General features: G+C 33.6%; 2 protein-coding genes and 2 long non-coding RNA genes across 4 annotated transcripts; 3 read left to right on the top strand and 1 right to left on the bottom strand.

Annotated features, from left to right (window-relative positions):
• The first annotated feature begins 221 nt into the window (after positions 1-221).
• LOC111919921 (uncharacterized) lies at positions 222-710 on the top strand. The gene is made up of 3 exons (XR_008225488.1): positions 222-319; positions 449-505; positions 644-710. It is a non-coding gene; the product is annotated as an uncharacterized LOC111919921 (long non-coding RNA).
• A 6,978-nt stretch (positions 711-7,688) lies between these two features.
• Positions 7,689-11,930, top strand: LOC111919922 (uncharacterized). Its single transcript, XM_023915473.1, has 8 exons — positions 7,689-8,755; positions 8,872-8,875; positions 10,914-10,986; positions 11,259-11,301; positions 11,437-11,491; positions 11,607-11,645; positions 11,786-11,832; positions 11,924-11,930. The coding sequence occupies exons 1-8, from the start codon at positions 7,689-7,691 to the stop codon at positions 11,928-11,930; spliced, it is 1,335 nt and encodes a 444-aa protein (XP_023771241.1).
• Positions 11,931-16,100: 4,170 nt separating this feature from the next.
• LOC111919944 (growth-regulating factor 5) lies at positions 16,101-18,983 on the bottom strand. Its single transcript, XM_023915505.2, has 4 exons — positions 18,427-18,983; positions 17,687-18,080; positions 16,503-16,879; positions 16,101-16,411 (listed from the first exon to the last, which is right to left on the bottom strand). The coding sequence occupies exons 1-4, from the start codon at positions 18,629-18,631 to the stop codon at positions 16,404-16,406; spliced, it is 984 nt and encodes a 327-aa protein (XP_023771273.1). The 5' UTR covers positions 18,632-18,983; the 3' UTR covers positions 16,101-16,403.
• On the top strand, positions 17,956-18,752 carry LOC122195590 (uncharacterized). Its single transcript, XR_006185974.2, has 2 exons — positions 17,956-18,092; positions 18,202-18,752. It is a non-coding gene; the product is annotated as an uncharacterized LOC122195590 (long non-coding RNA).
• Positions 18,984-26,359: the final 7,376 nt, after the last annotated feature.

Here is a 26,359-nt window from a genome sequence, read left to right as displayed (position 1 = left end):
TAAACCTGTCTTCCATGTTTGACCGTGGTCAAGGTTTGAATTCTATCTACCCCACCCCACCCACAAATCTTGAATACATGCATGCAATTGCAAATAGTTTTTCAAAATTATATGTTGAAACGTAAATTGATATCGGTTTTTGAAATTAGGAATTAAGAAAATGAATATATGCGAAAAGTACATGCTTGCTTGCGTTTGACAGGACCCTGTGATGCACATAACTCGGTTTGTTTCTCAAAAACCTGCAAAGATTGTGTTATCAAGTATGTAAGTTGTTGCTCATTCGATGAGCTTCAAGACACACATTCGAAATTACAAGGTTACACACACACATTTTACATACAAATAGATTATTAATGATCAATAACAATGAATGGGTAGAATAGTAATTACAATCTATAGGGAAGGAGGAAATGCTTACTTTCTTTTTTTATTATATTATTTTCAGATGAGAGTAGAAGGGCTTTCTGCTAATAAGAAGTCCCATTTTTCCGTTATCTTGGAAGTGAGTTTTTGACCTTAATTACTTACGGATATTATTATTATTATTATTATTATTATTATTATTATTATTATTATTATTATTATTATTATTATACAGTATATAATAGCAAGAAAGCAAGTAATGAATTGATGAAAGCAGGTTTTTCAAGTGACCTCCAATTTTGTGATGGTTGACATTCAGAAAGCAGCAGGAGATGGTGTTGAATACCTTAAGGTGCTTCTTCTTTTATTAATTTTAATATTTAATATTTTTAGATTGATAATTGTAATTCTTAAATAATGTTGGTGGCTGAAGAACCACTCTTAGTAGCAGCAGCAGCAAATAAAGCAGGAGATAAAGGTCAATATTTGGTTATTTTGAGATGTAATAGCAACAGCAAATAAAGCAGGAGATTTTTTTGGTGTGTGATTCACCCTAATCCCCAGCACAGGAGAGAACTTCTCGAATCCAAGTGGTCTAGATACTGAAGAACCACTCCTAGTAGCAGTTTTCGACTTGACAACCTATGAATTGGGTTCTCTTATTTCCTGAATAACATAGTCTTCATCAAGGAAGAATAGAGCTGAAATAAAGCAACAAGATCTTTCAAACTTTTAGGATGACGATGAGAAAGCTGTATGTGTGATTTTTTTTTCCTAATATGATCCATTTTCTATGATGATATGTTGCATTCTGTGATGATAGTGTGAGTTGCCATCATTTTTAATCTATTAATGACCATGCTTTGTGTTTTTATAATGCAGGAACTGGAAAGCAATTCTTTGGGGACATCAATGCAGTTTGACACCTTTGGATTTACTGTAGCAGAAGTGGCTAGGAAGCAGGTTGAGAAAGAAAAAAAATGAGAGGTACAATCTACTTTTCTTTTGTAATTTATTTTTGTTCAATTTCTATTATCTCTCACACCCTTTATGACATCTAATTAATTTTTGTTCAATTTCTATTCCTGGACCTGCTCTTGTTGAAATAGTTGTTCCAGCCACAGATCCTATCGGTTTGTTTTCATTTAATATAAAATTTTCATTTATTTTGAATAGCATCTCACTATATCTTACTATCATCATGTTGTTAATAATTAGGTGTCTGATTGATGCTGAAAATGGGATGACGTCGTGGTCACTCAATAAAGAGTTCAAAAACTGGTTCACTTTATGGTATGCTCTTCAAGTGTCACTAACATGTCAAATCAATCCAACATAAACTGCATTTGTTATAATCTATTAAGAGCATGCGGTCACAAGGAAAAGAAGATGCTTTAAAAGAGCTTTGAATGACCATCTCTAATTGCAGATGCTTGCAGAGAGGCTAGAAAAGCTTTTCTTGCTTTAATTTCTTTTTCTCCAACTTTATTATTTACATCTAATCTAGTCTTCATTATCATCTACATCTTCAAGTTGGGATCTCAATGCTACAGAAAGGTTTGCAAGATTACCATATTCTTCTGCTTTTTTTTTCTGTGAACTCTATGAATTCATTTTTCTTGTATGTGTTTAGGATGGTTCGTTGGGTGTCTCTGCTTATGATGATGAAAAGAACTGCATGTGCCTCTTCGTATCATCAAAAGCAACCCCTTATCAATCTGCATGTGCCTCTTCGTGTCACCATTAAAGCCATGGCAAAGGCTTTTGGTGTCACAGTTGATTTCATTGATCTGTAAGCAAATTATTTAACATTATTTTCGTTGAATTATTTGTTCGTATATGTACCATGAGGGTATCATGGTCTTTTTAACAACGTGTCTGTGATTGTTTGAATTTGAAGGGGGGAAACAGGGAGCTATCACGATTCATTGCAGCAGGGAAGCTTCATTGCAAGATCAACAAAGTAGCAGGTGTTTTGGAAACCAACCGCCCAGATGCAAAGAATGGTCTTTATCAAATCTTAGTATAGTTATTCTCTAACAGTTCCAAGAGTAGATTAGATGGATGCAAATTTATATATTGTAAGAAATAGAATTGTATGACATTAAATTTTATGCAATGGATTGTATTTTTTTATATGGTATTTTATTTCTATTATGAGACAGTAAATGCAAATTAATTTGAAAATTAATAAATATATAAATATATTTTTTAAACATTTAAATTTACGATACGCAAAAATGTGTGACATCTTCATTTATGACATGACCTTTCTTGACAGGGGCTTTCTTGATACGCATTGCGTGTCATTAACACGCGCGTCGTAAGGTTACGACACGCGAATGCGTGTCGTCTTCCTTTATGACAGGGCCTTCCTTGATACGCATTGCGTGTCGTAAACGCGCGTCGTAAATGAGTGTCGTAAATGTGCGTTGTCTCTCTTTATGACAGGGCCTTCCTTGACGCACATTTGCGCGTCGTCTGAGCCCTTTACGACGCGCAATGAGCGTCGTAAAAGGCTGTTTTTCTAGTAGTGCATGTAGATTGTTGTTTACATAAATATACTTCATTTTAAACCTTTAAAAAAAATTGTCAATTTTTATCTCTATTGAGTTTCAGCTTTGTATTACTCTTTACACTTTCTCTATATTTCCATATTGACTAAAAACTAATTCATTTTCTAAATGCTTTCAGATTAGGTCTTTGAGTACTGTCCACAAAAGCTTTGAGAGGTTCCCTAAAGCATTCATGGATAATCTCCACATTCCTCTTTCTAGTAGGTTTTTTCGATCTCTTTCTGTAATATAATTTATTGAATTTTATTTTCTATTATATTAATATTTAATTTTACTTTGCAGGAATTCTCTTAAAGTAATTAATCAGTTTCTTGTAAAAGAGAAGTTTGATGCTGCTAAATATTAACATTTCTAGAATTAGATTGTAAAGAATCTTAGAAAAGAAGATTATGTTAGTAATTTGTGAGTTTTTTTACTTCTATTACATGACTCTTATTAGGTGAAATATTACAATTTTACCATCATATTTTGATGTATTTTGTTATTTTCTACGTATTAACAATTTAATTATCCATTTTATTTTATATTAAAGATAAAAATTATATAGACATAAGTAGCTTAAATTATAGATTCTCATATTTAACGACACAAAATGTGACACAAAATATATTTTAAATATTTTTTTATGTGGTGACAAATAGAAACATGCCATTAAAATCATAAAATATGTAACCAAAATTTGAAAAAATTATTGAATCACATGAGCTTTTAGTGGCACAAAATATGTGCCACAAAAAATGTTTCTATTGTGACAAATAAATAAGTACCGCAGACTATATTTTTATTGTGGCAAATAAAAATGTCACTAAATTCTTAAAATATGTAACTAAAAGTAGCATGAATTCTTCAATAATACAAGCGTTCAATGGTATAAAATATGTGCCACAAAAAACTTTTCTTATATTGCGACAAACAAAAAAGTGTCACTAAAAGCCTAAAAAACTGCAGCGGCAAAAACAAAAAGTGTCACTAAAGGGTTTTAGTGGGAGCGTTTCTAGTGACACTTATTATATATGTCGCAGATTCTTTAAGATGCCTTTAGCGGCATTTTTTTGGTTTTTAGTGACACTTCTTGTGTGCCACTAAATGACATATTTTTTGTAGTGAATGATTGCCCACATTTATGCATACAATAACACAATAATTAGTTTAAATAAAATAACCTAAGTCTACACACACACACACACACACACATATATATATATATATATATATATATATATATATTAAATAAAAGGAATTGGGGTTGTAATATAGCCTATTTCATTCAAAACTAGAAATTAGTAGGAGATAATATATTGTTGTCTATGTCAATTAAATTCATGTAAGATAACATCATATCCAACTAAAATAAACAATTTAGTTAAGAATGCATATATAATTATATTTGTTATCGTTTAAAGAATTTTGCCACTTGTTAATATTTTGTATATTATTTGGCCTAACAAAATCTTAGCTACGCCACTTTCAGGTTTGCCTCTTTTGCATTCAACCCCCAATTTTCTAAGAATATTCGTTAAAACTCAAGACTATCATGATTTTTCAAAATACAATGCTTTAATTTATAAATTTTTCGAATTACCATGTGTTAAAATAAATAAATAAAAGTGCAAATAGTTTCACTTTATCGAGTCAGCCCTCTAATTTCCAGATTTTCCCTTTTTGTACTCTTCCTAAACATCCATGTTTTTTTACACCGGGAAATACAAATATACTAATCTACTCCTAAACTAACACCTAATTCCACTTATGTCCGCGACGAGACTTGAACCATCGACCTCAAAGAGGTAGGGCGCCACCTGATACCGCTGGGCTAAAAGCCCTTTGGTTCCTAAACATCCATGTACTTCTGTACTCTTCGTGGTTTAATTTCCAGATTTACCCTTTATGCATTTACCCTCGATTTCTAGATTTTCCTTAATAGCGTTCAGCCTCTAATTTTTTTTAGAATGAAAGGGCAGCTGGTATGATCTAGCTATATGTATAAACAAATAAACACTTAATAAATAGACAAAATTGCAAAAATGGTTCCTGTGGTATGCAAAATTTTGGGGTTTTAGTCCAAACGGTGACTTTTTTGGTTTCGTAGTCCTTTTGGAGTGGTTTGTATGTGAAAATGGTCCCTCCGAAAATTGAAATGACTATATTACCCTTGGGGTATTTGTTTTTCATTTTTCTTTCATTATTTTTAAATTTTAATATTTATTTATTTATTTTAACAATTAAAAAAATAATAAAGGACCCTCTCTCTCTCTCTCTCTCTCTCTCTCTCTCTCTCTCTCTCTCTCTCTGATGTTAATTCTTCTACAGTCGTTTCCCCAAGTCCAACAACATGGTATAGAGCCATTTGAGAGGGGATTTCAATCAAACAATGATTCAACGGTGAGGTTCTTGGCTGGGCTTCTAAAGTGGGTAAAGGAAACAGTCGGGTGACAGATTCGATTTCTATTTCACAAGTGATTATCGATTAAGAAGACTGCAGAAACTCAAGTACAGTGTGCGATTTCTATGGCTTCTTCGAAATTCAATTGGGCGATTAAAGACAAGTCCAATTTTGTTTTTTTCTCCTTTAAATTGCCTATGTTTTATAGTTGTTTGGGTGCGTGGAATCCCTCTACGAATTGCTTTTGTATAGAGGTGGAGTTTTCATTATGGCGGACCAAGTGTTTGACTAAAGTCCTCAAAAAAGAGGTTGTCGCCTTCAATGTTTGCTCCGGGGAAACACCCACTTCGGTGGTGGGTTCAGGCCAAGGAACGGAGAAGAAATGGAGGATGAAAGGGGGAAAGGCAGCAGCGATCGCAATAATCTTCAGGAGGGGGTTCATGAGATTCAATTTTGCTCCACAGAAAAAATCTTCAAAAAAAGAGCAAAAAACTCACTGGAAGTAGTTGCAGGTTTTAGAGTGGAATCCACAATCTGGGGCCTGAACACGTCATTTAATTGAAGCCCTTTTCTTATCACATCGCCATTGAAGATTAGCTTGGACTTGACTTTGCTTCAGCTGCGCATTAAATCTTGATTTGAACTCCATTAGTGCAGCGATGGAGAATTTTAAGGTATCTTGAAAACCCCAAGCCATGTATCTTGAAAACCCCAAGCCATGTATAAAGAATAGCACATCAATTTAGGGGCCAAGGCATACAACTGTATCAGATACTTTCATCGAAGGTGTGTTTCAGTGTTTATGAGATCGACTGGGGATGTCGACGATGGATTTGGGGGATAAAATCTTGAAGATGAAGTGATCTGTGTTGGGTTAGGTTAGAGAGAGAGAGGTGGGTCCTTTATTATTTTTTTAATTGTTAAAATAAATAAATAAATATTAATTTTAAAAAAAAATGAAAGAAAAATGAAAAATAAATACCCCAAGGATATTATAGTCATTTCAATTTTCGGAGGGACCATTTTCACATACAAACTACTCCAAAAGGACTACGAAACCAAAAAAGTCATTGTTTGGACTAAAACCCCAAAATTTTGCATACCACAGGGACCATTTTGCAATTTTCCATACCACATGGACCATGATGAAATTGTTTGGAATAGTAGAAAGGCAATGGTCATTTATTTATGTTTACTCGGTACAAAAGAAATTTGTTTTTTTGTACATCTATGTAATATCCCCATTTTCTACTAGCCACCAAAAAGTTGGATTTAATGGGATAAAGATATCATATTAGATTCTATTTATTTATTTTTATATTTTGTCCATTCTAATTGGTTTTGTATCATTAACTAATATATCTAATTATTTATTAAGATATGATAAAAATGATAAAATTGTGGCATTGACAATCTTTACCTTCGCCACAAGAAGTTTATAATGCAAGAGGTGAACCATGCATGGAAACCAGCGGTGAAGCTAGCTAGGTAGTGTGTCGGGGTTTTAAAAAATCAAAACAGAATATAAAATTAAAATTTATACCAATCTAAATATAAAAATATTCATTTAAAACCAAATTTTATTAATATTAAATTATTGTTATGACATATGAGTAACTACTAAAAATTAAAGATGATTAAATAATTATGCGCATGTAATAAAACTCGTTATTAAATAACTCGTATGGAAAATAAATATCATCAGTGTTATATTACTTTTAATAAAGAAATTACTAATGTATATATCCGAGTTATATTCTTATTAAAAATATTATATTTATTAAAAAATGGATATCCAAAAATATTATAAATATCAAAATATGGAAATGCTCACCAATAACAAATATAAAAACAGCTTACAATTAAAACAACGGAGTAGATTTCTTCAAGCCTTTATCCTTTATTTTATAGGATTTTCTAAGGCACTATTAAAAAATATTACCATAATTAAATTCAAAATACATTTATTATGAAGATTATTAATACACTTTACATTTAATTATTAATTATGATAATATTTATAACTAATGTATTTTATAATTAATTATGGTAATATATATCATCAATTCCCACATATTAAAAAATACCTATTTTATATACATGCATGGAAACTGTAACACAATATATACCGTAAATTATGAAACTTTGGACGCAAGTAAAGCAATAAGTACTATGTCACCCTACTACAACTCAACTTACCAAATACCAATCCATGTCTACATATATATAAAGTATCACATCCCTTCGTAAACCTATCACAATCATCCTCTATACGTATTTGTATTTCGTAATATTTCTCTTCACAAAAACGTCGACCCTCCTTCAAAAGAAAACCTCCATACGAAAATTTCAAATTCTTTTCAATGGAATTCAAGCTTTGTGACGACATGGTGAAGACTGAAATTCTTTCACGTACATCTTTAAAGACATTGGATGTCATGCGCTGTATCAGTAAAGAATTCGAAAAGCTCACGTATGAACCCTATCTTCTTGACCTTTACAAGCAAAGAAACGACATTGTTTCTGGCTTTCTCATGCAAAGGTGTGGTCTCGAATGCTCTGAATACATCCACGAGTTTGCACCATCACGTGGATCAAAGAGCATCGATCTTGGTTTTCTACCACGTAATGCTCGAATTCTAGCATCTTCGGAGCAAGGAATCATCGTGTTCCAGAGTCCTTATACAAGATTTTCTGGGTCGATTTCATACTATGTTTGTAAACCTGCAACTAAACAGGTTGTACCATTGCCGAATCCAAGAACCAGGTATACAACTGAGAAGATTGCGATTGTGGTGGTGGGTTCAAATCCAGTACTCCATTACAAGATTATCAGGTTATCTTCTTCCAATTTCGTGAAAAGGAGGGGTGAATTTTACAGGACATATCGTTGTGAAATCTTCGACTCAACGACATGGGTATGGAAGTTGATGGATCTCTTATTGTTGCCATCTTCAGTTAGCTTGGATATGGCAAGCCCGGTAATCACCACGAGAGGCTCAATCTACATGTTATTGTTGAACAATGACATCTTGAAATTTGATTCATATTCTGAAAAATGGACAACTTTTTCATCGCCGATTCAAGATCGGGACTATGAGTTGTATACTTCAAGGCAATTGGTAAAACATGATGGGAGATTGGGGTATTTTTGTAAGTCTTCAATTAATTGTGGTTGTGAATTTTGGGTTCTCGGGACTGATGCTGAATCCTGGGAGAAGATATATGTTTTCAACAAGGAAGAATCAGAAGATATTAATAATACAAGGAATCTGGAGTTATTTGATGATCCAAATGCAAGTGTTAAGATATGGACTGGAGTTTTTTTGTTTTACAAAGAGAAGACAATCGTTTCCAAACGATCTGATGATCAAATGTTCGTCTACCGATCAGATTTTGAACCAATTAATTTGAAGTTGGGCAAACAGGAGTAGCTAGAAGATCATAGACTTAGATTAGAACATGCATGCATGCATTTATTTTTCTGATTCTTATTAAGATCAGTATATAAATTTAATAATGTTTTTTTTTCTGATTCTTATTAAGATCTGTATATAAATTTAATGATGTTTTGAATTAAGAGAATCTAAACTTTAATGTTGATGATATATGAACTTTATGTTTTATGCTTATATTTTCTGTACGCATGTAAGCAGTATTTTTTATCTTCAAAATAACAAGTCTTCGCTAAACATGTTAATTAGCAACCAACGAAAGATGGTTGGATTTTTGTATTTTTGATAGGAGGGTTGATTAATATTTATTCGTTAGTTAGGGAAATCGGGATTAAAACTTCTAAATTTCTAATTATAAAAAACGTAGATAGTAATTTGTAGGTCAAACTTTTAACTTTCAAATACAAATTTGACTAATTTTTCTTTTCAGAAAAGTCTCATTATTTTGGGAAAAGTTACATTTAAGTACTAACTTTTTTTTTTAACAAAAAAACCCCAAGAAACCGGATAAACCTTACACTTTAATCCTTTTTGACCTATTGAACAGGTCACCTATGCCACATGGCATGCCAACTGGACAACGGCTGATGTGGATGCTGACTATGCTTCTTTGAAATGCAAAAATCAGACTTTATTTAGAAAATGAGACGAGTCGGATTCAAACCCATGACCTCACTATACAACCCAAACACATTTTCCACTAGGTTAGACACTATTTCTTGATTTCATTCCTTAAAGTTTGAATATAATGTATTAAATGCTGAAGTTTTTCATTGAAAATAAAAGAAATAGGGTTCGAACCGACAACCACCCACTAACAATGCCAATTACTTTCCACTAAGCTATCAACTTTTTGTTAATTACACTACTTAACAATATATATAACACTTAAAATGATGAAGCTTTTATTATTCCTACTACTATTATTATTATTATTATTATTATTATTATTATTATTAAAAACGTAAATATATATAAACTTCGAAAAAAACAGTAATATATATCTAAACTTCGAAAAAAAGAATTACATTTATTATTTCTATTATTATTAATTAATATATTATAATTATTATTATTATTAAAAATACGTGTATATATATATATATATATATATATATATATATATATATATATATATATATATATATATATATATATATAACTTCGAAAAAAAAATACACATATATATTTATATTAAAAATATGTATATATATATATATATATATATATATATATATATATATATTTAATAATAATAATTATAATATATTAATTAATAATAATAGAAATAATAAATGTAATTCTTTTTTTCGAAGTTTATATATATTTACGTTTTTAAATATTATTATAATAATAATAATAATAATAATAATAATAATAAAAGCTTCAGCATTTTGAGCATTATATCTAATGTTGAGGTTAGTAATTAACAAAAAGTTGATAGCCTAGTGGAAAATGGTTAGCATTGTTAGTAGGAGGTTGTGGGTTCAAATCCCATTTTGGATTTTGCTCATTTTCAATGAAAAGCTTCAACATTTAATACATTATATTCAAACTTTAAGGGTTGATATCAAGAAATGGTGTCTAGCCTAGTGGAAAATGTGTTTGGGTTGTAAAGGTGAGCTGCTCAATAGGTCAAAAAGGATTAAACTGTAAGGTTTATCCGGTTTCTTGGGTTTTTTAGTTCAAAAAAAAATTGGGACTTAAATGTAACTTTTCTCAAAATAATGGGACTTTTCTGAAGATTTCCCTTTTTCTTTTGTGATATATACGCTTGGCACCAAGCCACCACCAACAATTTTCCAGGTGTTTAATATCTGATTATATATACATATTAAACATGGACAATCCTTAGGAATAGTGTCCTCATGCTAATTTGTGCAGGAATAGGAGCAAGTCACTTCATGTTAAATTGCGCAGTGTTACCATATATCTACCGCCTCAAATTGGGATCTCCTCTTAATACTTCTCGAACCTTTCATTCCCACCGCCACTAATTGCGACGTGTTATGTTCTGCTCCCACCGCCAACTGCTTCTAATTATTGTCTAATTATCGTCTTTTCGGTTTTGATTCGGATTGATCATTCATTATTGTGTCTGCTTGATTTTCGTTTTATGCTATTAAATTGCAGATGCGTTATATAGTTATTGAGACTGATTTGGTATTCCTCAGAGGATATGTTTCTGTCATACATCTTACATCTGGTACCTTCCTTTCTCTCCCCAATTGGATACTTGCTGCTTGATATAGATAAAACTTCTAGGGATGGTTGGTATTTCAAAATAACTTCCTCTTTCCTTTTTAGCCTGCATAATAGGTATCATAAAGTTGTTTAAATTCACTATTTAGTATATATAATGTCTATAAAATTCAATAAGTGATTGTGTTTCTATTACATATATATTTTTTTACACACACTGATATTTTTTTGTGTTCAATTTGTTTATGTTGAAGTTGGTTTTTTTTTTTTTTGCAGGTTTTAGTGTTGTGCAATGGTATGCTATCTTATTGATTTCCAGGTGAGCAAGAACCACTATGTTAAAAAAAATTTCACTATGTTTTAGGGATAATCAAGGTTTTCATGTTTTTTACAATCTGTACCAGATGTAATCGTTTGCGATACAGTAAACTTGGGGTCTTTAATACGGTTGTAGGTTTCGTGGGACAGAAACGAATCACCGATGGATGATATTAGCAAAACCTGATGTGGTGTTTTGATTGTTCTGCCATGGGTCAAATGAAGGTAGTTTTTGATATTTTTCACTACACATGAAATAAAAATGACAATGGAATTACTTATTCTATTTGTTTATAATATGTTAAGGTCAATAGTATGGGATCTGAAATTCTAGGCATCGATTTGGTAAAAGTAATAATCTAACATTACTTGATTCGTCACATGATATAGCCCAAATCGAAAACGAAACAACATAAAATTTATGTCAATGTATATAAAAAAAATCTTTTACATTTTGATGGTTGTTTAATATTTTCTTTTGGTAGGCTAAACGGGTTGGGTATGCCAGAGTATTACAGAAGAGTCAACTGAGGTAATCACTTTTCTAATTTTGGGTGAATTGCAAAATGGTCTGTATGCTTTCAGTTTTTTACCGTGAAAATTTTAAATTCTTCTACTTTCAGAGATTGAGTATTTCATGTCTCTAGGGTCTTAAATCGATTAATAAGGTTTTCTTTTTGTTATTATTTTAGGTTTTTATATGTGCTTGCCTTTTGGAAGTCTTTAACATAAAGTTATGAATCTACGATGCATTTTACCTTTATTTTTTGACTACCAAAAGTCAAAGTCAATTACAGAAAGATGAAAAAGAAGGATACATAAATGTAGCTTTACTTTTTATGATGTAAAAAGGAAGATTATAAAAAAGTTATACTTTTGATTCTTGATAGTATCTATAACAATATTTGACATGCCTCTTCAGGCATGAATTATAATCTGATAACATAAAATCTTATTGTTGGCTCTCAGCCTCAAAAAGCTGAAGATATCGACCACCTTAAAAACGAACAAAATGTGGCATATATTCTTAGCTTACAACAACTTATGTGAATATCTATAACCGTAATATATCTTGATTTTTTTTTATCAAAGTATCTTTACATGGTAAGGTATAGATTTTTTAAACATCACATGAATTTTAATTTGGTTTATCATAAGTCCGGCTTTTGGAGATTATTAAGTTTTATGCATTGTTGATTTTGGTACACTAATGTGATTGTTGTTTTTTCCCACAATTGTGATTGTCTTTAATTTGGTGTAAAAGCTTGTTAACATTCTATTTTTCAAATTTTTAATGGAGTTGAGAACCATATAAAGGACGTGATGTTTATATTAATAAAATCCATTTTTTATGGTTTTAGGACCATATTGCCCCTGCACACTTATTTTATATTAAAAAAAAAATCAATTTCTACAGTTTTAGGACGGTATTGCCCCTGAACTCTGTTTATATATTAATAAAAATCATTTTTTATAGTTTTAGGACGATATTGCCCCTGCACACTGTTTTAATAATAAAAAAATTATATTTGCATTTTTAAGACCATATTGCCCCTGCACACTTTTTATATTGATAAAATTATTTTTTTTAAGTTTTAGGACCATATGGCCCCTGCCCACTGTTATTATATGCTTATTGAAGTATATGTAAAATATTTGGAGGTTTGATTTTTTTTTTCAATATGATACCACTTGTAGTTTGGTGGCTAGAGCATTGATTGCATTAACTCCTCAAGAAAATGCATTAATTGATGATATATTATTTTATTGATATTCATATTTTCCACTTTGGCTATCAGGTAGAGGTTTCTTACAGGTTGTAGTCACAGACCTTAAAGTTCAACGTCTATAATATCCAAAAAAAAAGTTAGTTCTTAGCTAATTACTAACTGTCATTGTCCCATGATGTCAAATTTACATAATAAGTTATTTCATGTAAGAGCTAAATGCAATAACAATCACCATTTATTCATCTACATGCGTATTATAGTATCTAACTTCTATTTTCTTCTATTACATCATATTTTTCTTAGTAAGACATTGTATTTCCAAAATCCACTCAATTAAAACGTTGTACTTTCAAGTTTCTTTCTATTGCAAAATTTGAGATACAAATATATTTTGTTTGACGAGGTGGTTAACAAAGTTGCCCCCTCTCCCCACACGTATATAATAACTTGGCAGGTTGTAGTAGGATCCCTTGCTTGGTCAAGAAGCTGGATCAAGTAAGAATATTTACTAATTACACTATGTGGACTAATGTGTTTCATATGTTTGATGGTTCTTTTCATATTTTTGTATAACATATCTTCAAAATGCTTCTGTACCATTTGGTCTAAATTAGTTGCTGCCAAGGAAGGAGCACTCTCAGTATGATATAATTATTCAAGACAAACACTGCCATAAGAGTTTACATTGATCCAGAATTCATGGCTGATTTGCAGTGAAAAAATGGTGAATATCATGGATTGATATACATTCATTCATTCCTAGGTATTTTTTTTCAGCACACAACACACATTTTCTACTTTGTATATTAATCAAGCATCTTTATCACTAAAACATACTTAAAAAACCTGATATGCCGCTGCACATCTTAGAGGTTACCACATCACTTGCACAAGAAACAGAGAAAGTAGCTTTGGTTGTGATAGCTGGAGCTATTGCTGATGTCATTAGGCATCTTAGAAAAAGTGTACATTTGGCGCTAGATGTTGTGGATTTCGGAGCAGACACGATCAAATCGAAGAAAATTTTTCATGGTTGGTGGATAAATGCCTTGTGGAGTTGACATCTAAGGTACATGTTCGTTTAAAAATACTAGAATGCCCCTGGAAGTGTAGCAGGTTTCTGATGTGTTCTGATTTTATTTAATTTTAATCAAACAGGTTGGTGATTCGAGCCCAATTTTTGACATTATGGCTGGGATGATGGAGAACATCTCAAGTATTACAGTTATAGGAAGAACTACAGAATGTAGAAGTTACTTGCTAATATACTTTATGTTTTAGCGTTTGAATGCAATGTTGGTTATTTTGGTTTATGATATATGATTTCCATTTCCAGAATTTGTCAAAATGTGTTGCATTTTAATTCTATTTCAGTTAAAGATGGTAATCTAACAACTTTCTTACTTTGCTTACAGATCAGTTAAAGAGGGAAGCAATGAGCAACTCAAACTATAAACAAATAGTTGATCGAATAACATTTACAAAGAACAAACAACAGAAAAAATTGTCGGATCCGACCCCCGCGGGGTTCCCCACCTAGTTCAGAATAAAAAGTTAATAACAATAACACATACTTTTGCTTGAATTTTTTATAAAAAATCTATATAATCATGTAGATATGTAAAATGATTGTTCTTTTAAATATTATTCTTATCATATTGACGTGTATTATATGACAACAGTTGGTTACTTGTATAAAATTCAACATGTATTTAAATATTTAATATTATATGCACCATTTCTTAGATATTCGTCTTTGCAAGCGATTTCTTTAGGTTTTTTTGTAGGAATTAGAAATGACCGAGCCTTTTAAGTCTTTCGGCTCTGAGCCCAACTTGCCCTTAAAAGAAGTATTTGGGCTCAAACCTGATTTTCAACCTTAACTGGGCATAAATGATTAAATGGGGAAACATGAACCCCCTTGGCCCATACTCTCATAGCCTTACCCTCCAAGTCTTGTTTCCCACAAGTCAAAATCAAATAACAAAATTTGTCAAATGAATTAACTGGAATACGAAGAAATTCAAATTTTTTATGCGTTTCGCCGACATAAAATATAATAAATTTTATTTTGTATTTGGCTTGCAATTTGTCAAATAATCAAAAAGTGATCTATGTAATATAATCAAATTACATTTTTATTGAAATTGTTTTGTAATTTTTAATAAAAATAATAAAATTTTATTTAATTAAAGTTTTAATTTTTTAAACTTTTACCAACTCAAGCCTATTTTTTTATTTAATCTGCACATAATATATATATATATATATATATATATATATATATATATATATATATATATATATATATATATATATATATATATATATATATATATATAACTTTACAAAATAAAAATATATAATTATACGTGTGTGGGATGGGATGCAAAGTAGGGTGGGAGGGTAAGTAGGGTGTGGATAAGGTATGAATGGGCTTGGGAGTAGAGGTGCAAACATGTTAAGTTGAATTCGAGTTTGACCAAGCTCAGACTTGACTTGTTTAATTTTCTTTAGGCTCAAGCTCGAGTTTGGCCAAGCTCAAACTTGATCCATTTATTTTTTTCTAGTCTCGAGCTCGACTCATTTCGAGCCTTATGGTATGAAGTTCTAGATCGACTCGTTTAAATTTATACAGGCTCAGACTAGGTTTGGGCTCGGCTCGTATACAGTTATACCCTAATTCCCTAAAATGGTATTAATTTTAATATATAAAAATAAAATTCTAAATTTTATATTATATATATGAAGACTCGTTTAGGCTCACAAGCCTAATCAGGTTTAATAACACAGACTCGAACTCGTTTAATAAACAACTCTAATCTTACGCTCAAGCTTGGCTCGGACTCATTTAAAATCAACTTCAAATCGAGCTTTTAACTAATCACTTCCGAATAGCTCACAAGTCAATTAGCTTGTTCGCACCCCTTAATAATTTTTTTATTTGATGAATCAGGACTAAAATAAATGATGAAAGCACCTTTTGTCATTTCAATAAAATATAAGTAACTGGATCTAAAATCTTTGCTTGTAACCAAACCAAATAATAAAAATTCCTTCCGACATAGAATTTAAAGAATACTAATTTCTTTGATTTTGTCAACCAAAAGCACATTTAACTTAAATTTACATTTCAAAACCTCCAAATTCCTCAAAATCTGTGAAATAAACACACGCTAATTGTTGTAACGTTTTATAGCCCAGTCGAAAACCTCACGAAACATGTCATTTTTTAAAGAAACTACATAAGTCTCTAATAAGTAGCAGCATTCCTTTCACACAACCAAAAAAAAAAAAAAAAAAAAAAAAGTTAACACTTACTAATCCACCAACACCCCTGTGAAATTCCTTGTCCTTCTTTCAAATGAAAACCTCATTTATCTGCAACACATTGAGAAACTATAATTACTTTTCATTGTTTTAATCAAATAGACAACACCAAAGGGAAAGAAGAAAAATGAGTTGAAATTACGATTATGGGTCTGGAAGAAGTCTCGAGCACCATTTGGGATTGAGATGGAAAGTTGAGTAGTGGAAGAATCTTTATTACCACCATCAACATCGTCATTCTGTGGAGATTCATCAAAGAAATGATGCATAACTTTCTTGGGTTGTTCATCTTTTCTTTGATTAATTTTTAAAGTCAACTGATCATAATCATAATAAGCCCTTTGTTTTGTGTGGACCATTAATGAAGAAGAAGAAGATGATGATGATGATGTGTTGTTGTTGTTCATAGCCAGTGGTTCCAAGTTCCAAGAATCACCACCCATTGAAGCACTCATCGTGCCACTTCCACATCTTTCTGAGAGAAATGGATGTTCAGCCATCTCTTCTTTCATCCCATAGCTAACATTTAAAAAAAAAAACATCAGCTTAAAATAAAGAGACGCTTATTGGTGGTGGAAAATGGAAATGAAACACACTTTGGACTATAGTATAAGTTTGTTTTAGTTAATAATTATCATTTTGAAACAGTTATATAAACCTAGTTGAGTGCGAAAGAAAATAAAGTGTTACCTAAATGATATGAGGTAATTGGTTTTGATAGTAGTTAATTAATTACAGCTTTTACAAACAAAAGCAAGGGTGGCTATAGAAATAGAGAACCTCTAAGTCGAATCAATAAAAGCAAGTCTTCTTTGTCTTTGTCTGGTGTAGGTGACTAGGAATGGAGCTATGGACCCTATGTTATGTACGGAAAGTAACAACTATGAAGCATTATCCATTTTACAGGGTCATTTCTAAAAGATGGTTGTGACATGCAACTTTAGACCAAGGTATAAGGTAATAAGGTATAGTTTGTTTATTTATTTTTTAAAAAAGAAAAAGGTGGATGGATTATTATTTATTAAGATAAATGGTTTATGAGAAGTACAATCAAAGAAACTGACAAATGGTCCAAAACTATATTATCGTAATGATAGAATGAAGGTAAAATTTGGAACTTGAAATGGCAAGATGCTAGTTAGCATGAAAAAAGCACAGGCTGTGAAAGCATATATGAGTTGATAATGTTGAGAAAGAGAAGAGAATCATTTATGCGACTGGACATTAGCATGTGGGTGTCTGTCTGTCTGTGTGCATGTGTACAATCATGATGATGACAAGGGATTAATGCATGTGTAAAGTTTTGACACTCCACAAACAAATTACCTGTTATCTTTTTCTGAACGTGATGAGTACCCGCTGCTAGATTCCAACCAAAACCGATCTTGATGAGATGACACGACATTACCATTAACAGGAGCTCTGGATGATGATGATGATGATAATTGGATTTGGGGATAAAGGAAAGGTGAAACAGGGTAATTCATCATGGGTTTCGTAGAGATTGATAATGCTGGTGGTGTGTTGGGTGCTGAGTTTACTTCCACAGGCTTTCTTGAACGATTTCTGCCTCTATGCATGTGCCTTTCACAGTATTTTGAATCGGGATAAGCTTCTTTAGAGCATCTCCATTTTTTTCCATCTGTTCTTCTGCATCTCCCTGGTTCTGGATCTATTTTCCTCCCAAATCCCATCTGGAAACAGTTCCATCCAACTCCAACTGCAGATTAATGTAAATATGTCCTGTCCATCAATCACCTTTTTTTTTTTTTTAAATGATTTAGTTTGGTTCACTGGTCTCTGTTTTCACAAAGTGAAAAAGAGTTTCTTTTTTCTTATAGGAAATACTTCAAACAGTTGGCATGCATATCCATGTTCAAAAACTTTCTGAGAAACGGTTTTCAAGTTCAGATGCTGTTTTCTGTTTTGACAAGTGAAGGAAGAGTGTTTTTTTTCTTGTAGGAAATACTTCAAACAGTTGGCATGCATATCCATGTTCGAGAAGCACCTAAGATCTGAGGTTTAAAAAAAAACTAGCATGAAAAACATACAATTAGACGACATACTTGAATGATGGGGAGAGTGGTGGTGCAGGAGAAGTCTCGTGGAAGAATCCAAGCTTCTTTGGATGGAGAAGAGGAGATCAGGAGGAATGGGCATGCCGGAAATCATGTATTTGTAAACAAGCGCTTGGTGTTCTAGCTCTTGCCATTGACTTGATGTGAACGGAAATCGAGAATTGTCGTTCCTTGCTGTAGTCATCGTTTCCATTGATCGGGTCTTCTTTTCCGGTCAAGATATTGAAGAAAGAGAAACCCCTGGAATTTCTGGGTATATGAATTAAGCTTCAGAAAGAGATAAAAATATACAGGTCGTTTCTGTTCGTGATAGAGATCTGGTGTGCACTGTATAATGACTGCAACACCTCTGTTGCATCTTCTGCTGCTACTATGCTGCCTTTATGGCAGCACTTGTCCCTGACAAATATCATACGGAAACCCATAAAATAATGGAATAGGCCACTTCCACACAATCTCCTCTTCACCTCTTGTTAATTGTTATTATTGTTATTATTATTACACATTTTAAGTATGGTTGATACTTGATATCAAATAATTAACTAATTAAGAGAATAAATTACACTTTTTGGTCACTCTAACATACCACTTTACATTAGTGCGTCCAAAATATTTTTTTCTGCATAAATGGTCTTTTTACACATGGTCCTTATAACTTAAGTCTACTATAGAGGCAATAAGTCTTTATAAGGATTATTTGTGAAATTTTCTAAAAACTCTCATAAATACCATTATGAAATTTTCTAAAACTTCCTATAAGGACTATTTGTGTAAATTTTAAAAAAATCCATTAACTTTGTATTAATTATCATAAACCAATACACAACAGGTCCACAACCTTGTGGTTTGATTACCCCTAGCCTACAACCTCCCAGTTGAAATGCCCCGGCCCACAACCTTATGATTGGATTGCCCCGGTCTGTTGACTGACAACATAAAGTCGTAGTCTCAACCTCAACATAACATATCGATATATAACAAATAACAAACATACTCAACAAACATATACTCATACAGTCAGTAATCATAGATAGTCCTACAGATATAACAATCTAATGTCAGCTATCATATAATCATACAGGTCTACCGCATACTCAACATAACATTGATCAATATAACAAGTTATCAAACCAGAGGGTCGGCCTTGGTGCCTTCGACCCGTAAATATAGTGAGGAAAACTCACCTCAAAAACTGAACACAACTGAATAAATCTTGAATGTTGTCGACTCTACTAGATCACCTTCAATACAGACCTAATCACAAGCCACTGATAAAATACCCAAATTACCCCTTAGGTCAACTTTGGTCAAAGGTCAAAATCAACCGGTTAAAAAGTCAACACTAACTGAGTACGCCCTGCATACTCAGTCAGTACGCCCAATGTACTCTGAGTCCTGACCAACCCACAGGGTGTTGACCCAGTACGCGTTGCGTACACTGAGGTACACCCTCGCATACGTTCTATGTTCTTAATCCATCCAGAAAAGGTCTTAAACCTTTAAGCCCAAACGTCCATTACACAGAGCCAGTTCCAAAACACGTGTTAATCCATAAAGTCGATAACTTTGAGCTTATGCGTGGCTCAATGGGTCCCAAATCTAAGCCCTGGATCTACAACTTCATCAAATGAGCTAATACACATGTATGGGCGGATAACAACCATCAAGATGACATTTTTATGCATTTGGGACCTCTAAAACGTTCAGATCTAGAGACTAAGTCCTTGGAGTAACTTTTACTCACAAGGACAAACCGAAGGCACTAAAATAAATCGTGAATCACCCCCAAACTAGATCTACACAAAGAGATGTCAAGCTAAGAACTTTTTACCTTTAATAGCTTGCAAAAAAAAGTGACAACTCTAGATCTCTATGTAACGCTTGGTTCTGGTATGAATTTATTCCCCTTAATTGTTGATTTTTCATGTTAGACTCGGCGAGTTGAAAGCTTCAACTCGGCGTGTTGAGTGAACTTTAGCCGCGGGAATTAATGAACCAACTCGGAGAGTTGAGGTGCCTCAACTAGGCGAGTTCGCGGCTGGGAAGGAAACCCTAATTTTTAGGGTGTTGCACCTTATTTATAGGCCTTAAGTCTCTTGGATGGCCTCCTTACCAGCCTCCTCTATCCAGAAAACGCTAAAAGTGTATATCATCGTCCTTGTGAGTGTGTGAGCTTGTGGAGGCCCTTAAGTGTTGATATTTTACACACTTTTGGAGGATCTTTGAAGTTGAAGGTGCATAGCTTGCAAGGAAGATCGAGATCCAGAATCTCCTCACTCATTTCAGTCATTTGGAGGTATCAAGTTTAGAACTTGCTTTGTTATTGTTTAGATCTATTGTTTTGGGGTTTTATCTTAATTTTGGACTCATGGTTGAGTTTTCCAAGAAGTTGAGTGTTCTAGGGGTTGTCATGTTAGATCTAGCTATTTTATGGCCTTATTTGGCTTAAAGTTGCAAAGTTTACTAGGTCTTAGGTCCCATTTATGCAATATGTCCTTTATTAAACCCATATTGAGCCTAGGGTTTCTCTTAGCATGCATGGACGTAAAGTTGGAAACTTTACATGATTTTCCATCCTTTGGAGATCAGATCTGCATATCGGGACTTAGTTTTGAGAGTTTAAGGGCTTAATGGGTCTAGACTCACTCTATTGAGTCTAGGGTTTGGGTTTGACTCACTTTGGATGGTTCTTAAGGGCAAAGTTGGAAACTTTACCCTTCTAGACATCATTTTGAAGGAGATCTGAGAATTAGAGTTCCTAGATCCGATGGAAACAACTTAATGCATTAAGCTGTTGGATTTCTGGCTAACTCGGTGAGTTCATTAGTGAACTTGGCAAGTTGATGAGAGTTTTCCCATTCTGTGCAACTCATGGAGAAACTCGGCGAGTTGGGTCAACTCAGACCATTGACTTTGACCTTTGACTTTAGTCTTTGACCAAGTTTGACTTTTGAGGGGTTTTAGGGCATTTTGAGTTGTTTTTAAGGAATTGCTTCTGTTTAGGGGTTGAGTAGAGCTGATATTCAGAGTCGGGACCTAGTTAGCTATCGTTCACTATTTAAGGTGAGTCTTTTCACTACACTCATGGGTTGAAGGCAACAAGGTCGGCCCATTGATTGATATGAAATGTTTAGTCATGGAATATGTAATGGTTGATATTTGATCTATGTGTGAATTATGTGAAGACCATGGGAGGAGCCCATGGCTCAAGGATATAAGACCATGCGGGTAGCTAATGGCATTCCAACTGAAGACCATGGAGGGAGTCCATGGCAACCTTATATGTATGTGTGCATGGCATTATTTGGTTATATGTTTTGTGTGTTTTGGTAAACTCACTAAGTGTGTGCTTACAGTCTTGTTGGATGTTACAGGTACTACTAACTCTAAAGGCAAGGGCCCGACTTGATGGCGCAGCATGCACTCTCCATCATTTTCCCCACTAGTTATTATGGACACTCTGATCCTTCCGAGTAATATGTTGATGTATTGAATTTTGGAAACAACTTATGATGGGAATTTCTAAGTATTAAACATGGAATGTTAATATTTAAATGAAAATTTTTACTTGAAATTTTGGGTTGTTACACTATAAGCTTCACTCCAAGCAATGAATCTTCAATAACCTTCTATCTCTTCAAAATGCACAAGAAAACACTAAGATTCTTCACAAGAGCTCAAGAACACTAAAATGGCGGCTAAGGGTTGAGATTAGGGTTTAGGAGGTATGGAGGTTGATGAGATGCAAGGCTTAAGGGACATAATGAGTTTATATAGGGGTAAAACCCTAAAGATTAAGGTTTCCAGCTGGCTGGAGTACGCCCTGCATACTCATGAGTACGCCCGACGTACTCAAAGTTACCTGCAACCACTTCCATTATTATGTGTTGCGTACTCAAAGAGTACGCCCAACGTACTCGACTGAGCCCCAACACCCCCTAACTCCAAACGGTCATAATTCTTTGTTCCAACTCTGTTGTGACATTCTCTATATCTCCGGAAAGGTGTTAAAGAGCTCTACAATATTATTTAAATATTTTGGACTAAAAACTTCTCGAACAAAAATCAATATTTCACGCAAGAACCCGACCTATGACTTTTCTCTTTCTACCCTTCGGCCCAAAACACACTTCAAGGGTAAAATCTCGTAAATATCATTAACTCTTTACACAATGACTAAACTTTGTCTCCTTAATGCCCAAAACCTTGCACAATCGACTTCCGGTCCATGACTCAAAAATATCAGAAAACATGATGTTACAAACATGTGAATATATTTTATTTAATATATAAATAGTTTTTGTTATCTAATTTTAATCAACTTGTAAAATTTTGCAAGTATGTTTTCATTTTAGTTTCATAATACAAATACGTTGTTGTCTTCAATTAAAAATAATACCCAGACAATCAATAAATTACAAGGTTCTAAATAATGTGAGACATAGGATTGGCGGCAAGGTCAAAGTTAAGTTATGGTAAGCCTTGGCGAGTCATGACGTCTTTCAAAGCGTGACTATTTTATATAAATTAAAAACTAAATTATTTTAAGGGCCGATCAGAAAAAACAAAAAAAAACCCATGCCTTGAAAAAAAAATCTCACGCCATAACGCGATAAGGCGCATCTTGACACGTTATTTGAACGTCACGCTTAACAAACCCGCCTTGAGCATTTTCGTAATGGCTAGGTCGCGCCTCACGTCATGACGCGCTTTTTAAAACCATGATAAATTGTATTGACTTTGAAAATACTAAATAAAATAAAATAAAATAAAAATCAATTTAATTGTATGTTACTCGGATTTAACTTTTAACCCAACTTATTAAATAGGCTAAATTGAATTTTATTTTGTTCTATTTCAGTATTATTTTAGAAAATTTAACACCAAAATATTTGTAGAATCTTGTTTATAATTAAGAGACTAAATTACTGTTTTAGTCCCACTATCATACCACTTTATCCTAGTTCTTCCAAAATATTTTTCTTGTTAAATTTGTCTACATAAATTCGTTTCATTACAATTTGCGTCATATAACTTTTATTTGATTTAAGATGATTGTTGATTTGTTTCTTTAATATTAGGTTTTTCTATTATTTATTATTATACAAAGTTGTACAAATGATACATGTGTTTTTTAAAATGTCATAACTCCGGTCTTCTTTTTCATTTTGTTATCCAACAATCCTCATGGTTCTTTTTTTTTTTTTGCACAATCATCCTTTAGTCCTTAAATATAACTTTTGGTGTGTTCAATTTTAAGACTATATTTTAGAAATGGTCATGATAGTTTGGCGAATAACAAACTTTTAGCATAAGTTTTCGATTTTTATTAATTACGTACACGTGGTTTCTCTTATTTGTAATGTCAATCGAGCCTCCGTGAATTTTTTTGTTAAGTTGATACAAAAAGACCATTATACCTTTTGACCTAATTGAACCTTAAGTCTTTCACCAAATTGACACAAACAAAATAGGTTATTGATTAAGGTGGTATTTCTCTTTTACTTAATGTTCTTAATGTCTAAACAAGTTAGTGATCTAGCCATATAACAAGGGAAATTGAATAATCTAACTCTTATTTTGGGTGTTTTTAAAAATTATAACTTTTTTTGAAAAATAACCACATATTTCAGAATGGGTCGTTCTGAAACGTATTTCGGATTATTTTTCTGTGATGTCCCGAAAATCATGACATATTTTTTTTTTGTTTTTAGAATAATAAATTGTTAATATATATATTTCCCATAAAATCAAGTTAACCAAGATTTAGCAAAACATCATCAAATCAGAGTAATTCACAAAATACAGAAACATGTGGTGTGTGTTCTACAATCATCCCGAACTCTTCCATTTAAAAACCAAAGTACCTGAAACATAAATTGAAAAACCATAAACACAAAATTTAGTAACTTTCCCAAAATACCATATAACATACAACCACAAAATATCATGCGACATACATATAGTTGTCATGGGCTCCCCCATGGTCTTTACCTGGAATGTCATGGGCTCCCCCATGGTATGATATCCATGTGCCATGGGCTCCCCTCATGATCTGATATCCAAGTGTCATGAGCTCCCTCATGGTCTTCCATGCAAGTATCACAAAGACAACTAGTATTCCACATAAAAAGTAATGGGCCGACATTGGTGCCTTCGACCCATGGATATAGTGAGAAGACTCACCTCGCACTGCCGAATCAAACAGAAAATCCCTAGTTGTTGGCTGACAGATTCCCAAACTACTAGAGTCAAAACAACACCCAATCTGCAATTGGGTTCCAATCCATAACCATAAATCCATAATTGGGGTAAAAATGTCATTTTACCCTTAACCTAGCTTGGTCCAAGACTAAGGCCTAAAGTCACAATCTGAAAGGCCTAAAGGTCAATTAATCAACCAAGGCCCAAATATGGCCCAATTTTCCAAATTGTGCCCAAACCCCTTACATGGGCCTTACCCTAAAGCCCAACAATTCTTCCTAGTCCAAAACACTTGTACTCAGATGGCCTATTAATAAATTAACACTCAAGCCCAAAAGAAAGCCCAAACTTGAAGCCTGATGTGACATAGACTTCGGCGACCTATTCTGAGAAAGTGCTTCTGCGCCGGAGAAGATCTGTGAGGTCACAACAGACAAGGCCGTTAGAGCCGCCCCAGGGACTGTGCCCCGGGAGCAGAGTCCGACGATCAAGTTAGATCAACTGGTAGATCTGAGATGGTTCTCCTTAGTTGGAGAGGACCATCTTGGTGTTGGTTGTGGTGTATGGTGGTTGACGGCGGCGGGTGGCGGCTGACCTACCCGGCCTGAGTATAGTGTGGCGGTTGGGCCAAGGGGAAAAGTTTAGTGGCGACTGAGCTACTTGGGGACGAGTCCTCCCTCATGGGGGAGGCACTATTCTACTTATAGTGGATAATTAGTTCAGGCCCAACTAGCAAGGAGTTAGGCAAGACCGCCCGGAGGCGTCGCGCACGCCCCAGGCAATGCCGGCGGGCGCGCACCAGGAAGTACGGCAAGGGAGCGACAGGACAAGCTAGTAGGAGAGTCCCCAGCACGGCTGGTAAGGGAGCGCCAGGCTGGGCTGGCAACAGAACATCAGGCAGGGATGGAAAGGGAACGTCAGGCAGGGCTGGCAGGAGTGTGGCAGGCCAGGCTGGCACTCTAGAGCAGTTAGGCCATGCTAATGGACCATATATTATCAAGTCCCCGTAGTCCAATGTTATTGGTACTAGGACATGCAAAATCTCATTTGAATGAGTACGCCCCACGTACTCAATGGGTACGCTAAGCGTACGCCCAAGAGACCCAATACGCCCCGCGTACTGAACCTACCCACAACCAACCTAGAAAATGTCTTAATCCCTTACGCCAAGATGTCCAAAACCTCTGAATAGTTAAATATAAGTTACTTGACCCATAAAGTCAAAGGCTCTAAACCTTTTCATGGCTTAATGAAACCCAATCATCAAAGATGAATTCCAAAGGTCAAAATCACTCCAAAATGTCTTAAAATTTTCTTAATCCCTTAAGACCTTAGTCCAAAATTCCATATCTGATTCAAAGGAACTTCTTAAGTTAAAAAGTTCCTGACTTTATGACTTAGCATGACTTAATGGGACCTAAATCAAAACCCTAAGTCCCAAGCTTCACCAAGAAACTACCAAATCATGCATGGAAGGTTGATACTCATCAAGATCCAAACTTTATAACTCTATAACCCCATCAAAGGCCAAATATGAAGCTCAAAGGTTCTGGAGTAACTTCTACTCACAAGAATCACCACAAAGGGACCAAAATCATAACAAAGTGCCACCTAGCTTGATCTACAAGAAAGATTTGTCAAGTTTGAGACTTTATACCTCTAGAAGTAAGATCTAGGTGCACAAAGACTGGATCCAAAAGCTCCAAGTCAAGCAATG

The sequence above is a fragment of the Lactuca sativa genome, chromosome 8 (assembly GCF_002870075.4).
Source record: "Lactuca sativa cultivar Salinas chromosome 8, Lsat_Salinas_v11, whole genome shotgun sequence".
Lineage (NCBI taxonomy): Eukaryota > Viridiplantae > Streptophyta > Magnoliopsida > Asterales > Asteraceae > Lactuca > Lactuca sativa.
Note: the sequence above shows the minus strand (reverse complement) of the source record. Positions and strands in the feature narration are given on the sequence as shown.